This window comes from Nerophis ophidion, linkage group LG14, assembly GCF_033978795.1.
Source record: "Nerophis ophidion isolate RoL-2023_Sa linkage group LG14, RoL_Noph_v1.0, whole genome shotgun sequence".
In the NCBI taxonomy this organism is placed as follows: domain Eukaryota; kingdom Metazoa; phylum Chordata; class Actinopteri; order Syngnathiformes; family Syngnathidae; genus Nerophis; species Nerophis ophidion.
In genome coordinates this window covers 3,722,135-3,744,660 of record NC_084624.1, presented here as the reverse complement: position 1 = coordinate 3,744,660, position 22,526 = coordinate 3,722,135, and the positions used below count along the sequence as shown (strand labels likewise).

The 22,526-nt window shown below is 40.5% G+C and overlaps 1 protein-coding gene across 4 annotated transcripts in view; it reads right to left on the bottom strand.

The window, feature by feature from the left end:
• The window catches only part of usp33 (ubiquitin specific peptidase 33), a 41,250-nt gene extending 19,132 nt beyond the window's left edge, over window positions 1-22,118 (bottom strand). For 2 of the 4 annotated variants that reach the window (XM_061919652.1, XM_061919653.1), the window contains exons 1-8: window positions 21,948-22,118; window positions 18,330-18,430; window positions 12,965-13,018; window positions 12,808-12,870; window positions 8,441-8,590; window positions 8,143-8,251; window positions 6,824-6,893; window positions 3,469-3,582 (exon numbers count right to left, since the gene is read on the bottom strand). In XM_061919652.1, the coding sequence (XP_061775636.1) occupies window positions 3,469-3,582; window positions 6,824-6,893; window positions 8,143-8,251; window positions 8,441-8,590; window positions 12,808-12,870; window positions 12,965-13,018; window positions 18,330-18,413 (644 nt within the window). In that variant the 5' untranslated portion in view covers window positions 18,414-18,430; window positions 21,948-22,118. The remainder of the gene's footprint in view (window positions 1-3,468; window positions 3,583-6,823; window positions 6,894-8,142; window positions 8,252-8,440; window positions 8,591-12,807; window positions 12,871-12,964; window positions 13,019-18,329; window positions 18,431-21,947) is intronic. The other 2 variants (XM_061919654.1, XM_061919655.1) reach the window with 1 other exon arrangement.
• Window positions 22,119-22,526: the final 408 nt, after the last annotated feature.

The following is a 22,526-nucleotide window of genomic DNA, read 5'->3' as shown; positions in this document are numbered from 1 at the left end:
ATACGTTTTTCAACTTGTTTAAGTCGGGTCCACGTTAATCAATTCATGGTAAAAGTGGCAAACACATAGAACTATTTCTTAAATGAAAAAAGCCAAATATATTCTAAAGCAGACCTGGGCATATTAAGGCATGAGGCCCGTTGAGCTTTTCAATCAGGCCGGCCGGACATTCCCAAATAATTGTTTTAGATCTTTAAGAGGGAAAGTGTAGCTGCCATTATGATGTGTTTTCTAATGACCGCAAGTCTTCAACTACACTGAGTCTTTCAATGCTTGGAATCTGCATGATATACCAGTTACTATGGTCATCTAATTAGTTACTATGGTCATCTAATTAATTACTATGGTTATCTAATTAGTTACTATGGTCATTTAATTAGTTGCTATGGTCATCTAATTAGTTACTATGGTCATCTAATTAGTTACTATGGTCATCTAATTAGTTACTATGGTCATCTAATTAATTACTATGGTTATCTAATTAGTTACTATGGTAATTTAATTAGTTGCTATGGTCATCTAATTAGTTATTATGGTCATCTAATTAGTTACTATGGTCATTTAATTAGTTACTATGGTCATCTAATTAGTTACTATGGTCATCTAATTAGTTACTATGGTCATCTAATTAGTTACTATGGTCATCTAATTAGTTACTATGGTTATCTAATTAGTTACTATGGTCATCTAATTAGTTACTATGGTCATCTAATTAGTTGCTATGGTCATCTAATTAGTTACTATGGTCATCTAATTAGTTACTATGGTCATCTAATTAGTTATTATGGTCATCTAATTAGTTACTTTGGTCACTATGAGACATCTCAGATTGGATGTGGGTTTTTTGTTTACCCTTCGCGTTCCTATTTCACTGTTTGTTGCATTTTTGTTGTGTTTCGCTTTTTCGTGAAATATGTTGTCGATATTCAGTGTTTTATCCTTTGTAGTTATTATTGTAAATACAACATTCTTTATTTTCATGTACATTCTGGGTGTCTCATTTAGTGAAAAAAAATGTCAAATTCCATTCCGTTTTTTAAGGCGGTCTGTCATACCATTTTGAGCTTTCAATCATTATTGTGAGGTTTTGTATTAGTGTTCCTAAAAATAGATATACCGGGCCCCAGACACTTTTTTTAATCTAAATCTGGCCCCCCGAGCAAAATAATTGCCCAGGCCTGTTCTAAACCAAAAATCACTACACTTTCTTTACTGCTTGGTAGTGTTACCATATCTAAGTTATTCTGTAGAAATATGGGGGAATAACTACAAAAGTACACTTGATTCATTAATAGTGTTACAAAAAAGGTAAATTACAATAATACATAATGTTGGCTGTGGAAAACATAAAAACTTGTTATTATTCAAATCCAAAATATTGAAATTCAACGATTTGGTACATTTGCAAACAGCTAAACTTATGTACAAAGCAAACTACCACTTGCTACCTAAGAATGTACAACAATTCTTCTCAACACACGAGGAGGAATATAACTAGAGATGTCCGATATTATCGGCCGATAAATGCTTTAAAATGTAATATCGAAATTTTGCTTTCAAAATTGTCGGTTTCAAAAGGTACATTTTATGACTTATTAAAACGCCGCTGTGTGCACGGACGTAGGAAGAAGTACAAAGCCCTAATAAACTTTAAAGGCACTGCCTTTGCGTGCTGGCCCAGTAACATAATACCTACGGCTTTTCACACACACACACACACAAGTGAATGCAAGTCCTACTTGGTCAACAGCCATTCAGGTCACACTGAGGGTGGCCGTATAAACAACTTTAACACTGTTACAAATATGCACCACACTGTGAACTCACACCAAACAAGAATGACAAACACATTTCGGGAGAACGTCCGCATCGTTGCACAACAGAACAAATACCCAGAACTCCTTGCAGCACAAACTCTTCCGGGACGCTACAATATACACCCTCTCAAGGAGAGCATGTCCCAAATTCCAAGCTCCTGTTTTGAGGCATGTTAAAAAAAATAATGCCCTTTGTGACTTCAATAATAAATATGGCAGTGCCATGTCGGCTTTTTCTTCATAACTTGATTTGATTTATTTTGGAAAACCTTGTTACATTGTTTAATGCATCCAGCGGGGCATCACAACAAAATTAGGCATAATAATGTGTTAATTCCACGACTGTTTAAATCGGTATCGGTTGATATCGGAATCGTAATTAAGAGTTGGACAATATCGGAAAATGGGATATTGTCACACCCATGGACCATGTTTTGTTTTGTCATGTTATGTTTTGATTTTGGACATTCAGTCATGTTTTGCACTTCCTGGTTTTGTTTGTTTCCATGCCAACTCATTACTTTTCACCTGTCATGTCACGTCCCTGTTCTCAGCCTCACCTGTTTTCACTAATCATCACAGCTACTTTAGTCACTCTTTTTCTGTTCATCATTCTGGGATCCTCACACTCGCACGCACCCTACCCATGCTGTTTAAACCTTCACGTCCTCGTCCACAGTTCCATGCCGTGTAAGTTTTTTTTGTATTTATGCCATTGTGCTAGTTTTAAGTATAGTATTGATTTTTATCCGCCACAGAGCGCGTCCTTGGTTTGCCTTTTTGTAGTTTGTTTCTTTATTTAATAAATATCATGTACTTACATTCATGCCTGACTAGTCCCACATCATCCTTGCATCGAGGAAGCACAAACCTCCACAGTCCAAGCTTGACAGATATCGGCAAAAAAGCCATTATATGCCATGCCTAAATATAACCTTAGAGAAAAATCTGACTTAAAACATATCTTTGCACGTACAACATTACAACCTTTAGCATATCAGTCAGTATGTGGAATTAAATTATAAAATGGACTAAGCAAAAAAAATCTAATGATATTTCAATATGATCCAGTTTAAGAAATTGTTCAAACGACAAGTGTTTACAGAGTACAAGGAAAGAAAATTATAATTAATGTCTTGAACTTAAAAATTAAGATATTATTCATCTCATTAAGTGAATAATAATTGACTTAAGTATCTATTTGGAAAACTGTTGTATTTAGAGTTCATGTATGTCAATTTTGTTATAAAATGAGAACAGGAAGAGAACAACCATCCACCCATACATCCATTTTCAACCGTTTTGTCCAGTTTGGGGTTGCGGGGTGGCTGGAGCCTACCCCGACTGCACTCGGGCGGAAGGTGGGGTACACCCTGGACAAGTCACCACCTTATTGCAGGGCCAACAAAGATAGACGGACAACATTCACACTCACATTCTACACTAGGGCCAATTTAATGATGCCAATCCTCCTATCCCCAGGTGCATGTCTGTCATGTGTTATTAATTGCTATGAAGTGGAAAATGGGTAGGATTAAATCAGCTTTGCTTTTTCCTACTCCTTTTCGGACATGAAATCAAAATATGTAAAACATGTAACGTATCTCATTGAAACTGTATGCATATTTTAAATAAACTTCAAGCAACCAACCTGTTCTTGTGCCAAAGGTCCGACACCAGCTTCTGGTAGCTTTTGCAGAGCGCTGGCTTCTTGTCCGTCCTCACCAGGCCACCACACTCCAGAAAGAATTGCGTCAAAGGCGGACTGACACAGAAAAACAGACTGATTATTAATGCTGGAAAAAAATATATTTGGGGTTCCAAGCAGTAGGGACATTAAGAATATGAAACACCTCTTGCTGCATATAAGTTGAAACATCATTGCTCAACTTAGTTGTGAAGCTGCAATGAATCAAGTAACATCTATGTGTGTATTTCTTTGATAAAAAGTTTGTTTCAGCAAGTCAAACTCAAAAGGTTTTTGCATCATATTTCAAATACAGTCGTCTCTCACCATTTCGGTCATGGAATTTTGCGACTTCATTCATTTCATCACGTTTTTAAAGAAGTAAATTTTACATATTTTTGGCCTGAATAAATATATGCGGTATATATATTATAGTGCAGCACATTAGTAGACCTAATTTTGGAGCTTAATTCGTTCTTGACCGAGCTCACAACTGGAAACACTTGTATCTGAAATCAATGTCGCCCATTAAAATGATAACAAATTCAATCGGTGCTTGGCCCGCCCCCAAAAGAGCACAAGTTTAATGTAGCATGCCTTTTAAAAAGAAAAACTAATTTATAGATTAGATGTTGTTTGAAAAGCAATACAATAGAACGTACTACAAACAAGGACAGTACATCTATGAAGTAATAATAATGTACAACATTTACCTTCGAGAGTGGACTTCTATGGCATCTTTATGCTTTTTCTCCGGCAAGCATTCCATCAGCAGATTCTCCATATTTTAATAGATAAATGCCTGCCTTTTAGATTTTTATTTTAACGTCCTTGGCTGGCATTATTGACTCATTCTGCTTCAATACGGTGCAGACTAGCAGAAGCACACTTGAAGTGCCGGGCCAGGTATGCTATACAGTCAGTCACGTTTTTGACAATGTATTTTCTTTAATTCAATGAATATCATCCAGTTATTTTTCTCAGCAAAATCCTTTACACTCACATTCTTTGTTCCCATGCTTGGAACACCAAAGTCATCTCGACTAATGCTAGCGGGTAAAACCGGATGCTTTGGGGCAGATCTTACAGAATTCATTCTGACAATTGCTACGCCAACTAGCCATGGGTGCTGTTCAGGGACATGATTATAGAGGGGCAGGGCCTCAAAGTCAGAAAAGGGCAGGACATTTTTTGGGGGGTCCTTTACACAAGATGGAAATTAATGTAAAATTAAATTTGCTAATAGGAAGTAAACTACTTAGCTGTGTGTCCTCTGTAGGTAAAAGTGATTGCCATTTCTTTTGTGTCAACAAATTATTGTCATAATGAGTTAATTCACATTATCATAGGCTTGGAAGACATGAAAAGCAACAAAACACTGGTTTATTATTAGGCTATTTATTGTTAAAGATAAGCACTTTAATATTGAACATTAAACTATGCAACATGAACTTCGAAAAATAAATAAATAAATAAATACCCAAATGGAAAAAACTTCAATGTGAAAATCTGTCCTTCTTCCCTTAACTTGATTAAAACACCATCAAGTTGTAACTTATGGTCTTTCTCACTTAATGGTCAAACTAAACAACTGAAACGCAATACAACTTTATATCCAAACCTCTACTGTGAGAGAAATGTGATCCGGCGTAAACACAGTGCATTTTATTTTGAAGATTAACCCGGTGTTTTATTTTGTATTTTGCACACTACTTCCTGTCCCGCACGATCCGCTCTGCTCTGTGCGGAATTGATGTGCCGTGCTCAATTGATGCGCCGTGCTCCGACGTCTGGCAAAAACAGAAGCTAACACATTGAATAATAGAATAATAGAGCATTTTTCTGAAATATTACCCATAATAGATGCTGAATAAGTGGACGGCAACTAGACCATAACTCACAGGTTCAAGTTGCTCCACTGTCACGTGGCTCTCTCTCCTCTCTCTCACTCACTCACTCGCCCTCTCTCTCTCTCTCTCTCTTGTGGAAGCGCGGGCTCAAACAACCCGGTATTACAATAAAACGTGGAGTTTTTGAATAGCTGTTTTTTTTTTGTTTTGTTTTGCTTTTTTACATCCCTGACAGGAATTTATTAATGTTGTTCAAAGGGAAAAAAAAACACACACACACGCAGATGGCACTTTTTAAGACGAGGCAAAAAAGGGCAGGGGCACTACAAAACATTCCATTTACAAATTTAAATTCAAATTTTTTTTCAAATGAATTGACCACAGTCAAGTCCAGAAACAAATTAAAAACGAGAGACGCCTGGAATCACAAAAAGTGATCACGGCCAATGCTGGAAATTGATTTAGCATGCAACTTTCTTACCACTTTTACGCATCTAAATCTGAGGAGCAATCATCAGTTGAATTAAAAACAATGTGTGTCAGTCAGCCTTTGGGAATGTAGCACCTGGGCAGAGGGTTGTTACTTTCACTGGCCGCACTGGTGCAATCACACAGGCTGGACGCGTCAAGACAAAAACGTGTCAGACTACTTCCAGAACATAAAATGACCGCCATAACCACAACGCCAGGGGGAGCTCCACAAACCACGTTAAACCCAGATTCCAATCTAACAAAGGTCTTTCATTCTCCTTCTATGCCACATCAATATGGAATGCACTCGCAACAGGTGTAAAAGAAAGTGCATCTCTATCCTCCTTCAAAATCTCACTAAAAGAAGACGTCCAGGCAACTACAACCCTAGACTAACACCCTCATCCCACTTCCCCGGATTGTGAATAATCAAATGTATATACTTGTTATTCTTTCTGAGCTCACTATTTTCAATGTCCGCTGTACATATCCTTTGAAGTCAGACCTACACTGTTTCAATGTCCATTTCTCTGATGAAATAATTGTTGATGACTAAAGTGCTGATAGCAACCAGACCTAACCCCGCCTCCCCCCAACCCTCTCCACATCCCACCCTCTGGTTTGCAAATAATCAAAATAATTCAATGTATATACTCTGATGATTAACTTGTGTGAGGACTAGTATATATTTATACCATGAATTGATTAACGTGGACCCCGATTTAAACAAGTCGAAAAACGTATTGGGGTGTTACCATTTAGTGGTCAATTGTACGGAATATGTACTGTACTGTGCAATCTACTAATAAAAGTCTCAATCAAAAAGGTAGCAACAAGAGGCTGTGTATGCCTTTTGAAATTGCCGCAACGTGGCTTCCCTCACTGGCAACCAGTTAAGAAATGTTGAATGTGAATGAGAAGTGCAGATGAGATGTGAGGATGTAGGCGGGGTGGGGGAGGGACACAGAGGGCAGGAAAAAGAGATAACCATGTCTCACCAGTTGGACAGGGCTTGAAGGGCGGCGTTCATGTAGCACGTATTGCCAATGTTCTTTAGTCCCGTTAGGCCTGCGAGGAGGTAGAGACGCAATGATTGAATTCAAATAAACAATCAAGACCCGCTGTTACATTTGCTTTATAGTAGGGGTGTAACGGTACCTGTATTTGTATTGAACCATTTCGGTACGGGGGTTTCGGTTCGGTACGGGGGTGTACCGAATGAGTTTTTAAGCTAAAGTCTTAACAAGCTGCTTTGCTTCTTCTACCTCTGTCTCAGCACCCAGCATTGTCCCACCCACACTACCATCTGATTGGTTACATATATAGCAATAACAGCCAATCAGCAGTGCGTATTCAAGTGAAGTGAAGTGAATGATATTTATATAGCACTTTTTCTCTAGTGACTCAAACCACTTTTACATAGTGAAACCCAATATCTAAGTTACATTTAAACCAGTGTGGGTGGCACTGGGAGCAGGTGGGTGAAGTGTCTTGCCCAAGGACACAACGGCAGTGACTAGGATGGTGTAAGCGGGGATCGAACGTGGAACCCTCAAGCTGCTGGCACGGCCGCTCTACCAACCGAGCTATACCAGAGCGGCAACAGCCAATCAGCAGTGCGTATTCAGAGCGCATGTAGTCAATGCTTCAGCGTCGAGCAGATAGGTGTTCAGCAGGTGAGCATAAGGCAGCGTACTCTCCCCAAATGATAATAAACACCTCCCAGTCAACTACTAGTAACATCACCATGAGCCTGTTGACCTTCTAGAAACTTAAAACTGCAGCTCAGCTCGCTCGCAGTTCTGGCTTGAGGTGAAGGCTAATTGGCTTATAGCGTAACATTAGCTCATTTTGCGGTGTGTGTGTGTTTTACGTACAGAAAAGCTTTGAATGGCAGGGTCCCTGCTATCACATGTTGATAAAAAATATAACATTTACAAAATAAAAATCAACTACAGGCGTCCCAAATGCTGTGATAAATTAAGCACGATGAGTTGACTTGAAACTGTTTAATATTGCACTTTTTATATGTATAAGAACATTTTTGTCATTTTATTTAATTTGAGCAACAATTTGAGGCAGTTTAATGTTCATAAACATGGGCAGAATTGTTATAGTGTTCCCAATGTTAAATGGATAGCCATTGTTTACAAATTTGGTAAATAAATATTTTGTTGTTTTCTTACTGTACCAAAAATGAACCGAACCGGGACCTCTAAACCGAGGTACTTACCGAACCGAAATTTTTGTGTACCTTTACAGCCAAACACTTTATAGGTATATTTATGTGTACGTCCACAATAATCGTCCTGCTGACCTCGAGCTCGGATGTCGTCCTCTTCCTCCGTCTCCATGTCCAGGTCTTCACAGACACCATTTGGGGAAACTCGGAGCGATGTAGGGCTCACGGCAGAACTGTTGCGTGTCTTTAGGGAGGTACACAACAACAACAGCAACAATGTCTTATCTTGGCAATGATTGGGCTCAAAGGAGTTTGTAACAACAGTTATGTAACGGCACAATTATGCAATAAGCACACATTGTAAACCTGCCCTGTCAGATAATAAAATACTCCTAGGACTCTCTTGGCGGCGAGGACATGAGAGGGCGTGTACCTGGGCCGCAATCGGAGAGGAGGGGAGGAGCTTGCTGCTGGACTGCAGGGGCTGAGGGACGAGTTTCCGGTCCAGGAACACCTCCTTGCCGCAGGCGTAACACCACACTCGAAGTGTGGTCAGGTTCACCGTCAGGTTGTGGCCCGTCTCCTGTGTGCAGTAAGACCAAGGCATCAAGTACAATGAATGAGAAAGTATTCATTACAGCCTAAAAGTTCATTTTTATTCACTTTAATAAAGAGTGCATGGGAAAAGTGGAAAGGAAACTGTTGACCACATGGTCATATATCAACAAGTAAGTTGTTAACAGACTTGATGACTTGATTGTCCATAGTGTAACTTGGTTTAAGTACCAAAAGTGGTACTTTTATAGGTACTGCCCAAATTCCATTTGTACTTCCGGGTACTAATTCACGTGACTTCAAACGGTACCATATTTTGATACTTTTGCACGTGACGTCAGGTCTTTTTGTAGACTCAAGCACTTTGTGTCAAACAGGCTCAGTTGGTAGAGTGGCCATGCCAGCAACTTGAGGGTTGCAGGTTCGATTCCCGCTTCCGCCATCCTAGTCACTGCCGTTGTGTCCTTGGGCAAGACACTTTACCCACCTGCTCCCAGTGCTACCCACACTGGTTTAAATGTAACTTAGATATTGGGTTTCACTATGTAAAGCGCTTTGAGTCACTCGAGAAAAGCGCTATATAAATATAATTCACAATTCACTTAGAAGACTTAGACCTAGGTCAGGGGTGTCGAACGTACGGCCCGCAGGCCGGATCAGGCCCGAGAATAGGTCTTGCCAGGTATAAAAATGACCTGTTTTGTTTTTATGAAAGAAACTGCTGTTCTAAATGTGTCCACTGGGTGCCACAATAACAATTCTGTTAGGCAAGCCAACGGAGGTAGACAGTAAAGGGTGACTGTGGCTCCTACTACTCGACCCACATCAAACTTAAAACCTGCCGTTTTATGTCTTCTGCTTCAAACACATCGTTATTTGGCACCTTTACTCCCCCAAAATGTCTCTGACAAACATGAGAAAAGTGAACTTAACCCTTTTGAATGGTTTTTACCTCCCGTTTCTTAGGGTTTGTTGAGTTAGCACCGGATTGATACATGGACATGACGAAGGAGGTATTTGATACCTCGAAGAGTTTACATGTGTTTGTCTTTGAATCCCAGAAAGACTGTGATTTAAAGTTTAATCCTGCCTTTGTAGATACACTGAGACCAAGGCTCAGCTCATTGTGTTTTTGAAGCTGCACAAATTTCCTCAGAATGTTCAACAAACTCGAAGTTTTTTGTCCAGAGGATTATTTGTGACTTGTACGTTTTCAGAATGTGCTTGTTCTATTTTTGGCCAAAGTAAAACAAAGAAAACGTTTTGGAGTTGTCTTTATTTTTAAGTTATCATGCCATGATTTTACCATTACGGACCACTTGGGTATAGATATTCCTTAATGCTAAAATTAGTTTGACAACTCTGCTCTTGGTCATGTTGTAAATTTACATGCTAACAAAGCAAGCATGCTTGATAGAAAGCGCTCAAAAGTTAGACTGCACTTTTAAAATGCGCACACTTGATGCTAATTTACAGTGGATACACCATACACATGCTACCAATTTGCTTGTGTATTTGGTAATGACAACTACAACTAAGATGCACGTTACAAAAAAACAGCTGGTTTGTATTGAGTACAAGACTTGGAATTTGAGACTGTTGAGACGTATTCTGCCATAGTTGCGTTAGTGGATATTTCCATATGGTTTACCCCAAGAACTTTGCGCAAGTTTGGCATCTTTATCCGGGTCTAGTCCAAAGTTGTAGTCAGTAAGTTTCTTATTTTTTCCATTCTCTTGTTGTGAAGCAGACTGGCTTGTATATGCACCTATCGTCCACTGTTGGCATTTCTAATAAAAAAGTAGCGTATTCCGTATTCTTCGGCGTATAAGTCGCTCCGGAGTATAAGGCGCACCTACCGAAAATGCACAATAAAGAAGGAAAAAAACATACATAAGTCGCACTGGAGTAAAGTCGCATTTTTTGGGGAAATTTATTTGATAAAACGCAACACCAAGAATAGACATTTGAAAGGCAATTTAAAATAAATAAAGAATAGTGAAGAACAGGCTGAATAAGTGTATGTTATATGAGGCATAAATAACCAACTGCTATGTTAACCTAACATATTATGGTAAGAGTCATTCAAATAACTATAACATATAGAACATGCTATACCTTTACCAAACTATCTCTCACTCCTAATCCATAAATCCCATGAAATCTTATACATCTAGTCTCTTACGTTAATGAGCTAAATAATATTATTTGATATTTTACGGTAATGTGTTAATAATTTCACACGTAAGTCACTCCTGAGTATAAGTGGCACCCCTGGCCAAACTATGAAAAAAACTGCGACTTATAGTCCGAAAAATACGGTAGTTCTAATTTATATCGGCCACTAGACTTGAAATAGAAGCCCTAAAAACTACAACATTTTTTAAGCAGTTGAAGGGGGCTTAGCCTGGAGGGGGACTTTTGCACGTAAATTAAGCTGCAACCAGAACGGCACATTCTGAACAGACAATCTGAAAGCGGCTTAAAAATGGTGTCTATAAAAAAAGAAAACAGCAAAATTTTACCTAACAGTCTGACCCCTTTAACATTTCTTACCACATAAACACAAAAAAAAAAAAGTACCAAAAATTGGTACCGGTATCAATTTACAGATATCGGGAAGTGGTACTGTATAGGTTCAAATGTGAAATATAGCCATTCCTAACAAACTCATGACTTTCTCAACAACATTTTAAAGCACATGTATAGGTTGACAAAACTGCTAAAGATACTTCTTACAGCCTCAGCTGTTCACTCCATCCATTCATCCATTTCCTACCGCTTCAATGTTTTCTAATTGGAGACCTTTGCGGTTATTTCCTTTTATAGACCACACTCTCTGCAACTGTAAGACACGCTGCGGTTAATTAAAAGAGATGCATTTCTAGTGGAGACGTCCGATAATGTTTTTTTTGCGATATCAACCGATACAGATATATACAGTCGTGGAATTAACGCATTATTATGCCTCATTCTATTGTGATACCCCGCTGGATGCATTAAACAATGTTACAAGGTTTTCCAAAAGAAATCAACTCAAGTTATGGAAGAAAATGCCAATTGCCATATTTATTATTGAAGTCACAAAGTGCATTATTTTTTTTTAACATGCCTCAAAACAGCAGCTTGGAATTTGGGACATGCTCTCCCTGAGAGAGAGGGTTGGTAAAGTGTTGCGGGTGGTCTATATTGTTGCGTCCCGGAAAGGTTAGTGCTGCAAGGGATTGTGGGTATTTGTTTTATTGGGTTTATGTTGTGTTACGGTGCGGATGTTCTCCCGAAATGTGTTTGTCATTCTTGTTTGGTGTGGGTTCACAGTGTGGCGCATATTTGTAACTATGTTAAAGTTGTTTATACGGCCACCCTCAGTGTGACCTGTATGGCTGTTGACCAAGTAATGCCTTGCATTGTGACTGGGCCGGCACGCAAAGGAAGTGCCTCTAAGGTTTTTTGGCGGTCTGTACTTCTCTCTATGTTCAAGTACACAGCGGCGTTTTAAGAAGTCATAAATTTTACTTTTTGAAACAGATACCGATAATTTCCGATATTAAAATTTAAAGCATTTATCGGCCGATAATATTGTCAGTCCGGTATTATTGGACATCCCTAGTTTACAGAATATAAATCCAAAGTACTGGAAAATTTAAGTGAATATTTTAGCAACGTGTTGGGGAGTCAAACAAAGCGGACCGCTCGTGCATTATTGATCGTGGTGGCATTAGAGGTGCCGCGTTGTCAGAAGGGGGCCGGATGACAAAGTAAGGAATGGCAGTAAATCATTTATGAGAGGAAACCCAGCAGACAGTAAGTTATGAACTGCTTGCAATAAGTGGCTTTATCAGCTGCTGTAAAGTGTCCATTATTGCTGTTACACGTGAGACTGAAAAATAATATGGCAATTAGTGTGGCTGGGAGGAGATCGGCCGACATTAAACATATTCACCGGCACACGTGTCAGCCATTGTGCAGCTTTTCTTTGTGTCAAAGAGCTTTTTAGCGAGTTTACATTTATATTGCATGGCTAGCAGCCAGGGCGGGGGAAGGGGCAGTCGGGCACCCAAGAGGCCAGATACTGTAACCATTGAAGTGACAGCAGCACTCCATGCCCTCTCCCTTCCCTGAGGAATACCAATTAATAATAGATGATCCACTCCTGCACTGGCACTGGATGTGGAGATGAGCCGACGTGATGCACTCCAATGAAACTAAAGGTGATGGGGAATCGACATTCAAAGCATTCTTCACCTGCGAGTGTCCCGTGCTGTGGTCAGCGTGAGACTCTCCGCAGCCTACGTAAGCACAGCCGTTCTAGAGACGACGACAACAGAAGAACATGTTGATTTTCCTCGGAGGGACAAAAGCTACAGCATGTTGTTGCTTTTGATCGTGAGCCACGTCTTACCTCCAAACACGCCCACAAATTGGGTCCTCCGACTTTGCAGTCTTGACACTGGCCCTGGACAAACAAGGAGAGACTCTGGTCAGAATGACAGCATTATAAATAAATAAATAAATAGGTTGTACTTGTAAAGCGCTTTTCTACCTTCAAGGTACTCAAAGCGCTTTGACACTACTTCCACATTTACCCATTCAAACACACATTCACACACTGATGGGGGGAGCTGCCATGCAAGGCGTTAACCAGCACCCATCAGGAGCAAGGGTGAAGTGTCCTGCTCAGGACACAACGGACGTGACGAGGTTGGTACTAGGTGGGGATTGAACCAGGGACCCTCGGGTTGCGCACGGCCACTCTCCCACTGCGCCACGCTGATGATATGAAAGAGTAAAACACTAGCTAACGAGCCAGCTCTGACGTATTTGTCAATTATTTTACGTATTAAAACTTTTTTTAGGATTGCAAGGTTAATCTGGGCCAATAGTCAATAAATCAAGTCATCAAAGGATATATGAAAATGAACTAGGGTTGGGCGATATGGCCTTTTTTTAATATCTTGATATTATTAGGCCATATCTCGATACACAATATATATCTCGAATTAACACTTGATAAATACAATCACAGCAGTATGATGATTCTATGTGTCTCCATGACAACATTATTGTTCATACTGCATTAATATATGCTACTTTTAAACTTTCATGCAGAGAGGGAAATCACAACTTAAATAAAGATTTCTCCACATAGAAGTAATCATCAACTTAAAGTGCCCTCTTTGGGGATTGTAATAGAGATCCATCTGGATTCATCAACTTCATTCTAAACATTTCTTCACAAAAGAAGAAATCTTTAACATCAATATTTATGGAACATGTCCACAAAAAATCTAGCTGTCAACACTGAATATTGCATTGTTGCATTTTTTTCACAGTTTATGAACTTACATTCATATTTTGTTGAAGTATTATTCAAAAAATATATTTATAAAAGGATTTTAGAATTTTTGCTATTTTAGAATATTTTTAAAAAATCTCACGTACCCCTTGGCATACCTTCAAGTACCCCCAGGGGTACGCGTACCCCCATTTGAGAACCACCGCCTTAATGTATCCTGTGCCAAATCTAGTTTGTGTCTTCTTTCTAATTATTTTAGTTTAGTTTTTTTAAGTCATCTGATTTTGTATTCTCATTTTTTTTCTTAACTGAAGATATTGCTATCATTTTCCCTCTTAAAACAGCCTTCAGGGTGTCCCATAACATGGGAGACGAAACCTCTCCTGTGTAATTGAACTCCAAGAAGGGACTCATTTCAGATTTAATGTGTGTCTTTAAGGATAGGTCATTTACCACAGTGGTCCCCAACCACCGGGCCGCGGTCCGGTACCGGGCCGTGGCCCGATTGGTACCGGGCCGCAGAATAATTTTTTATTTATTTTTATTAAATAAATAAAATTAAAAAATATATACTTTTTTTTTTAATCAAATCAACATAAAAAACACAATATACACTTACAATTAATGCACCAACCACAAAAACCTCCCTTTTTCATGACAAAAATGTCCCGTTTTTATGACAAAGAAAGAAAAAAAAAGGACACCCCCATTCACCGCTGATACTCATACTTGTCAACCCTCACAATTTTCCCGGGAGACTCCCGAAGTTCAGTGCCGCTCCCGAAAATGGTTAAAAAGCTCGCTCCCAATCCAAAGGGACTGGGTTGAAATCCCAGTCAGATCAATCAGGTAACTAGGAAAGCTTCAGCTGGTGGAGTTAAGCTTTTATATCATAGTTTATTGAGACAGGTTCTCAATTAAATATGTCATTAGGGCCCGAAATCTCCCTTTAAGAAGACCAACGAGGGCTGAGTGGTCAAAACAGCTATCTCCCAATCAAAGAGGACTGGGTTTAAATCCTAGTCAGGTTGATTGGTAACTAGGAAAGATCCAGTGGGAGGAGTTAAAGTTCACCCAGACAACAATATTGGGGGACGTGCCTTAAAGGCACTGCCTTTAGTCCTCTACAGCCTGCCGTCATGTCCGCTTTTCTGCCATACAAACAACGTGCCAGCACAGTTATATAATACATGCGGCTTTAACACACACAAGTGAATGCAAGGCATACGTGCTCAACAGCCATACAGGTCACACTGAGGGTGGTCGTATATACAACTTTAACACTGTTAAAAATATGCGCCACACTGTGAACCCACACCAAACAAGAATGACAAACACATGTCGGGAGAGCATCCGCACCGTAACAGAACATAAACACAACGGAAGAAATACCCACAACCCCTTGCAGCACTAACTCTTCCGGGATGCTACAATACACACCCCCGCTACCACCAAACCCCGACCACCCCCAATTTTTATTTAAATGTTATTTGATATACCATTGATATTTTTTAATTATTATAATTATAATTTGAAACTTGATTTTGCTTGTCATTATAAAGTTATATAAGCCTTGCTTTTTCAATACTCAATGCAAAACTTGTTTGGGTCCCTATTAAAAGATTAATTTGTTCAACCTTGGCCCCCGGCTTTGTTCAGTTTTAAATTTTGGCCCACTCTGTATTTGAGTTTGACACCCGTGTCTTAGTGACATGATGCACAAAAGTGCACTAATAGCTTGTTTTAAAATGTCTCTGACAATCTTGCACTTTCTGTTTTGAAATGACATGAATGTTTGTGTCACTGTTTAATAACTGTTTAATAAATACACTTTTGGTCAATTGACTTAGTTGTGATTTCCCTCTCTGCATGAAAGTTTAAAAGTAGCATATATTAATGCAGTATGAAGAAGAATGTTTGAATGTAGACACATAGAATCATCATACTGCTGTCATTATATGTATCAAGTGTTCATTCAAGGCTAAGGTAAAATATCGAGCTATATATCATGTATCGTGACATGGCCTAAACATATCGAGATATTAATAAAAGGCCATAACGTCCAGCCCTAATTAAGAGTCACTTTTATTTGTTTCCCTATTTAGTATGATTAAAATGTACTGACCTTCCAATTACAAAGGTAAAAAAGAGAAATTAAGGTTTATTGCATTTGAAAGGAATACTTGTATAACAATTATTATTATTAGATATGATTACATTAGTGCTTAATATGGTCTCTGACAATAATATTGTTTACAGGCAATAAAATTTGTTAAACAATATATTACAAGGAAAAATTTAATATCGGCCCAGGCATAGAGCAAGGCCTTAAAAAAAAGTTGAGAATCACTGGTCAAGTTTCACTGGTGCCTTAAAGTCCTACTGAAAGCCACTACTAGCGACCACGCAGTCTGATAGTTTATATATCAATGATGAAATATTAACATTGCAACACATGCCAATACGCCCGCTTTAGTTTACTAAATTGCAATTTTAAATTTCCCGCCAAGTGTCCTGTTGAAAACGTCGCGGTATGATGACGCCTGCGTTTGACGTCTCGGGTTGTAGCGGACATTATTTTCCAGCCCGATCCAAGCTATAAGTAGTCTGCTTTAATCGCATAATTACACAGTATTCTGGACATCTGTGTTGCTGAATCTTTTGCAATTTGTTCAATTAATAATGGAGAAGTCAAAGTAGAAAGATGGAGGTGGGAAGCGTTTAGCCTTTAGCCACACAAACACAGCCGGTGTTTCCTTGTTTAAAATTCCCGAAGATGAAGCTTTACTATGGAACAGAGCGGTCAAGCGAACATGGATCCCGACTACATGTCAACCGGCAGTTTTTGGTGAAAAAAATTGTGGTAATAAGTTGGCTCTTACCGTAGTTATGAGCGGAGCCTGCGTCCTCCTGCAGCTGCTGCGGACTATTACCTCCTCCCACCGGAGACACTGGCGGTCACCACACCCGTGGCCACACCCCTCTGACTTTCAGGTACTATATAATCTCACTAAAACACTAGTAACACAATTGGCAGATAAGGGATTTTCCAGAAATATCCTAGTAAATGTGTCTAATAACATCTGAATCGCTCTCACTGCAATCGCCTTTTTTTTTTCTAGTCCTTCACTCTCAATATCCTCATCCACGAATCGTTCATCCTCGCTCAAATTAATGGGGAAATTGACGCTTTCTCGGTCCGAATCGTTGTCGCTGCTGGTGGCCATGATTGTAAACAATGTGAGGATGTGAGGAGCCCTACAACATGTGACATCACGCGCAAATCGTCTGCTACTTCCGATAAAGGCAAAGCTTTTTTATTAGCGACCAAAAGTTGCGAACTTTATCGTCGATGTTTTCTACTAAATCCTTTCAGCAAAAATATGGCAATATCGCTGTCAGGCTTGCCCCTGATAGTTTGTCTATGTTTTAGTTTTTTCCTCTGCATTTGTTTGTTTCCTGTGTTTAGTATTTCCTGTCTTTTAGTTCCTGTCAAGTGCTCTTAATTTGTCGGCTTCCTGTCTTGTTCCCTGAGTGCTGTGTTCCTCCTCAGTGTGTTTAGTATTTCCTGCCTTTTAGTTCCTGTCAAGTGCTCTTAATTTGTCAGCTTCCTGTCTTGTTCCCTGAGTGCTGTGTTCCTCCTCAGTGTGTTTAGTATTTCCTGTCCTTAGTTCCTGTCTAGTGTTCTTATTTTGTCAGCTTCCTGTCTTGTTCCCTGAGTGCTTTGTTCCCCTTCAGCTGCGGCTGATTGGCATCTGGCCACACCTGTTGCCAATCAGCCGGCTCCTATTTGTACCTCCTTTGTCTTGTGTCAGTGGCTGGATCATTGTATTGTCATTTGTATTGTCGTTGCCACATGTCGCTCCTGTTGTTGCTATCGTGTCGTTTTATTGTAGCGTAGCGGTAAGCTACATTCGTTGGTTTGTAACTTACTGTCTTTTGTTCCCTGCTTCTGTTTTGTTTTCACTCTACAAGTAACGACTTCTGTTTTCCTGTTTGCAACCCGCTAGCTTCCACGCTAGGCCCTTTTTTGTTTCTTGCTAGCTTCTATGCTAAAGACCCTTAGTTTATTCACCGCCTCGTGCGCGCTTTGTGTTAGTACCCTTTTGTTTGATTTTGTCTTAGTATCTTTATTAAATCATGTTTTCTCACTCCATGCCTGCCTCCATCTCTGCATCTTGGGGTTCGTCAACAAATAACTCTGACAATTGCAAAATGATCAAGTATGACACACAGAATGGACCTGCTATCCCCGTTTGAATAAGAAAATCTCATTTCAGTGGGCCTCTAAAGTTGGGACCTCATTGAAAAAGATTAACTTTTTCCAGTACCATAGAAACATTTCTCAACAGAAATGCATGAGAAAGTACTCTGTAGAAAACTAAAACCCCCTGTTTAGGTTCACAGTATTAAAGTTCCAAGAAAGACATGTCTTTCAGCAGACGTAATGCACAACAACACGCTGACTCACATGGGACTTCTGGATCAGTTCTTCCTTGGTGATCTCCCCCACACAGTCCAGGTGGGGGCAGTCGCAGCTGGTGGCCAATGGCATCGCTCAGCCCACGGAAGCTAAGGAAAAGATTCAGAATGCATCAGCTGATGGTGACTTTCTCGAAATGAAGAACACATGAATTTTCCTTCACTAAAAGGGTCCTGTCGCGGCATCTCCGTCTTGATGCCAGCAGGAGAAAGCTGAGTCATGCACCAGCGCCACTGAACAATCGCTCTTGTTATCAGGCCGCATGTCACAACGGAACGCTGGTTTGCCTTTCTAGACTTATAAATGATGACTTAATTCTCATAAATGTGTTGTAATATCATTTATCCTTATTCTCATTTTGGTAAGGCTACAAATATAATTGTGCTATTGCCACTTTAAATTCTGTGTGAATGTGAATGTTGTCTGTCTTTCTGTGTTGGCCCTTGTCCAGGGTGTACGTCGCCTTCCGCCCGAGTGCAGCTGGGATAGGCTCCAACCTCCCCCAGCAACCCCGAGAGGATGGATGTGACTTTCCTCCTCTATATTTGAGGACATTTTTTATATTTGAAGGGAATAAGCGGTAGAAAAATGTATGGATGGATGGAATTCTGGTATAATTTTGAAGTGTTCTCTTAGCATTATGAGTTTATCCACGTAATATTGTGACTGTATTTTCATATTTCTAAATCTATAACTATTTTGTTAGTGTGTGTCTTTTTTCCACTAAGAGGAGCCAGATGAGGTGGTTCGGGCACCTGGTCAGGATGCCACCTGAACGCCTCCCTAAGGAGGTGTTTAGGGCACGTCCGACTGGTAGGAGGCCACTATTTTTGATTGAAACTTTTATTAGCAGATTGCACAACTTGTTTAAGTTGGTGTCCACCTAAATCAATTCATGGTAGGAAGACCCAGGACTCGTTGGGAAGACTTTGTCACCCGGCTGCCCTGAGAATGCCTCATGATCCCCCGGGAGGAGCTGGACGAAGTGGCTGAGGAAAGGGAAGTCTGGGCATCTCTGCTTAGGCTGCCACCCCCGTTACCCGAACTCAGATAAGCGGAGGAAAATGGATGGATGGATGGATGGATGGATGGATGGATGGGTGTCTTTTTTCCAGTGTGGGCTTTAGTACTAGTGTAAACCATGTTTATTTTACCCACAGGCAATTCTAATGTCCTAAAAAAAGATGGAATATGAAATACTTTTTACATGGTGAAGTGAACGTAATGCAACGCTGTCCAAAGTGCAGGGAAATATCAATTTGCGACTAAATGTAGGAAACTAATTTAATTAAACAACAAATTTGGGAAAAATAGAGAAAAAGGCCCAACATAAAAGAAAAAAGATTGAAATTCTGATCCATCCATCCATCCACCCATTTTCTACCACGTGTCCCTTTTTGGGGTCGCGGGTGGTGCTGGAGCCTATCTCAGCTGCATTCGGGCAGAAGGCAGCGTACACACTGGACAAGTCGCCACCTCATCGCAGGGCCAACACAGTTAGACAGACATACTCTAGCTAATTAATAACAGCACTAGGAGTTGTCTTGAATCGTAAAAACTCTTAAACACCTCCCTCGGGAGGTGTTTCGGGCACGTCCAACCGGTAGGAGGCCACGGGGAAGACCCAGGACACGTTGGGAAGACTATGTCTCCCGGCTGGCCTGGGAACGCCTGGGATCCCCCGGGAAGAGCTAGACGAAGTGGCTGGGGAGAGGGAAGTCTGGGCTTCCCTGCTTAGGCTGCTGCCCCCGCGACCCGACCTCAGATAAGCGGAAGAAGATGGATGGATGGATGGATGCTATAGAGCAGGGGTCGAGAACCTTTTTGGCTGAGAGAGCCATGAAAGCTAAAAATTTTAAAATGTATTTCCGTGAGAGTCATATAATAGTTTTTAACAATGAATGCCTGCATTTTTTTAGTAAGACCAACATTTTTAGAGTATTGTAGGTCTTTTATTCTTTTTACGAACATTGTTATTCTGAAGCTAACCAATAATAAATCAAATACTTCTTATCATGAATGCGACTTCTTGAACCGGTGCGGTAGAAAGCGGATATTTTGACACTGTGATTACCACCGTAATTATGTAGGTAGGTAAGTATTGTTATTGCCCGAGTACAACACAACTTTGTTGATTGACTGATTGATTTGATTAGACAAACAAACAGTGTTTAGGGTCACAGAACAGCTATGGGGAGAAAAAAAACTCCAGAGCAAAGCATATATACGTATCACAACATACATCTCCAGACTTGCAACAGAGGGGAGGGAGTGGGGGGCTACGGTGGCGGGCTGCAGCTCTTCAAAAATTGCCCAGTTGTCCATCACCCCGCACCTGTTCAAGAAGTCGCATTCATGATAAGAAGTATTTGATTTATTATTGGTTAGCTTCAGAATAACAATGTTCTTAAAAAAAATAAGAGACCTACAATACTCTAAAAATGTTGGTCTTACTAAAAAAATGCAGGCATAGCTCGGTTGGTAGAGTGGCCGTGTCAGCAACTTGAGGGTTGCAGGTACGATTCCCGCTTGTGCCATCCTAGTTACTGTCGTTGTGTCCTTGGGCAAGACACTTGACCCACCTGCTCCCAGTGCCACCCACACTGCTTTAAATGTAACTTAGATATTGGGTTTCACTATGTAAAGCGCTGTGTCACTTGAGAAAAGCGCTATATAAATATAATTCACTTCACTTCACCCCGAAGGGATTCGCGTCAAGGGCATTGGATGAATTGTTCATTACTTATCGTGTTAAGCAATGTCAGCTAAGATTTATCTTGAGAGCCAGATGCAGTCATCAAAAGAGCCACATCTGGCTCTAGAGCCATAGGTTCCCTACCCCTGCTGTAGAGTATGTATTTTTTGGGCCATTAGATGCCTGTAGATTTTAATGTTATTCTTTTAATTTCTTATTTAATTAACTGTATCATTATTATTTTTGATCAGGCATTAGTGGCCGGAATTTTAAGAAAGAAGCTAAACTAGGGCGGGGCTCCGACCTAAAGCAGGAGTGCACACCAAAAACAATGTAACTCTCATAAAGTATTTGAATTAATTAATCGAGACAGATTCTGAAGGTTTATTTAAAATATAATATAACCATTTATAATAAGCACAATCACGTAGTAAGAAATTGATATCCAACGAGATGAGCCACATACAAGAGAGCATTAGCCGCGGGGCTTAGAATGTAAAGTCACATGGAGGCATTACTTCTGTCAATTACGGTACACGCAGGAATTAAATATGTTGACTTAATGTGTCGAATTGAAGATTGTTGACTGGGATGTGGACCTTTAAGCGCTTGCGGGGCCAAGCTGTCAAAAGCAGCCTTAATGCTTGACAGCGCCACAGGCTGTCTGGCTGTCGGAATTAGCCGCTCTCGGCTAACATTAGCATCGAGCTTTTAGTATCCATCTGTATTGTTTTGTTGTTTTATTTGCCGCCACCACAAACGGCGGGAATTAACAAATAAATAAAAGGTTTGAAGTGACTTCCAAGCGGGTTTGAGGAAGTGAGACGGCCGCCTGTTAGCACTGAGCTAACGTTAGCCTCCAGCAGCCTGGCGGCTACAACCCCGCCCGCTGGACACTCGTCGTCTCTTACCTTGACGTTCAAATATCGACGATCCTGGAAAATGAGATAAGATCCACTCCAATGTTTTAAAGATTCGGGTTTTTAGATTCGCGGAGCGCCTTGCTGTGAAGTAACGTCAGCCGCTCTTCGCCGTTCTGCGTGGTTGCTAACGTTACAGCTGGCCACGCCCCTTTCAGGTTAAACGCCTCCCACCCCGTTCAGCCCAAAGAACGACTTTTGCCACAAGATAGACAATCTCTCTCTTGGAGAGGCAACGTTGGCTTTAACATCATCCATCCATCCATCCATCCATCCATCCATCCATCCATCCATCCATCCATCCATCCATCCATGCATTCATCCATCCATCCATCCATCCAACCATCCATCCAACCAGCCAGCCAGCCAGCCATCCATCCATCCATCCATCCAACCAGCCATCCATCCATCCATCCATCCAACCAGCCAGCCATCCAACCAGCCATCCATCCATCCATCCATCCATCCATCCATCCATCCATCCATCCATCCATCCAACCAACTAGCCAGCCAGCCAGCCATCCATCCATCCATCCATCCATCCATCCATCCATCCATCCATCCAACTAG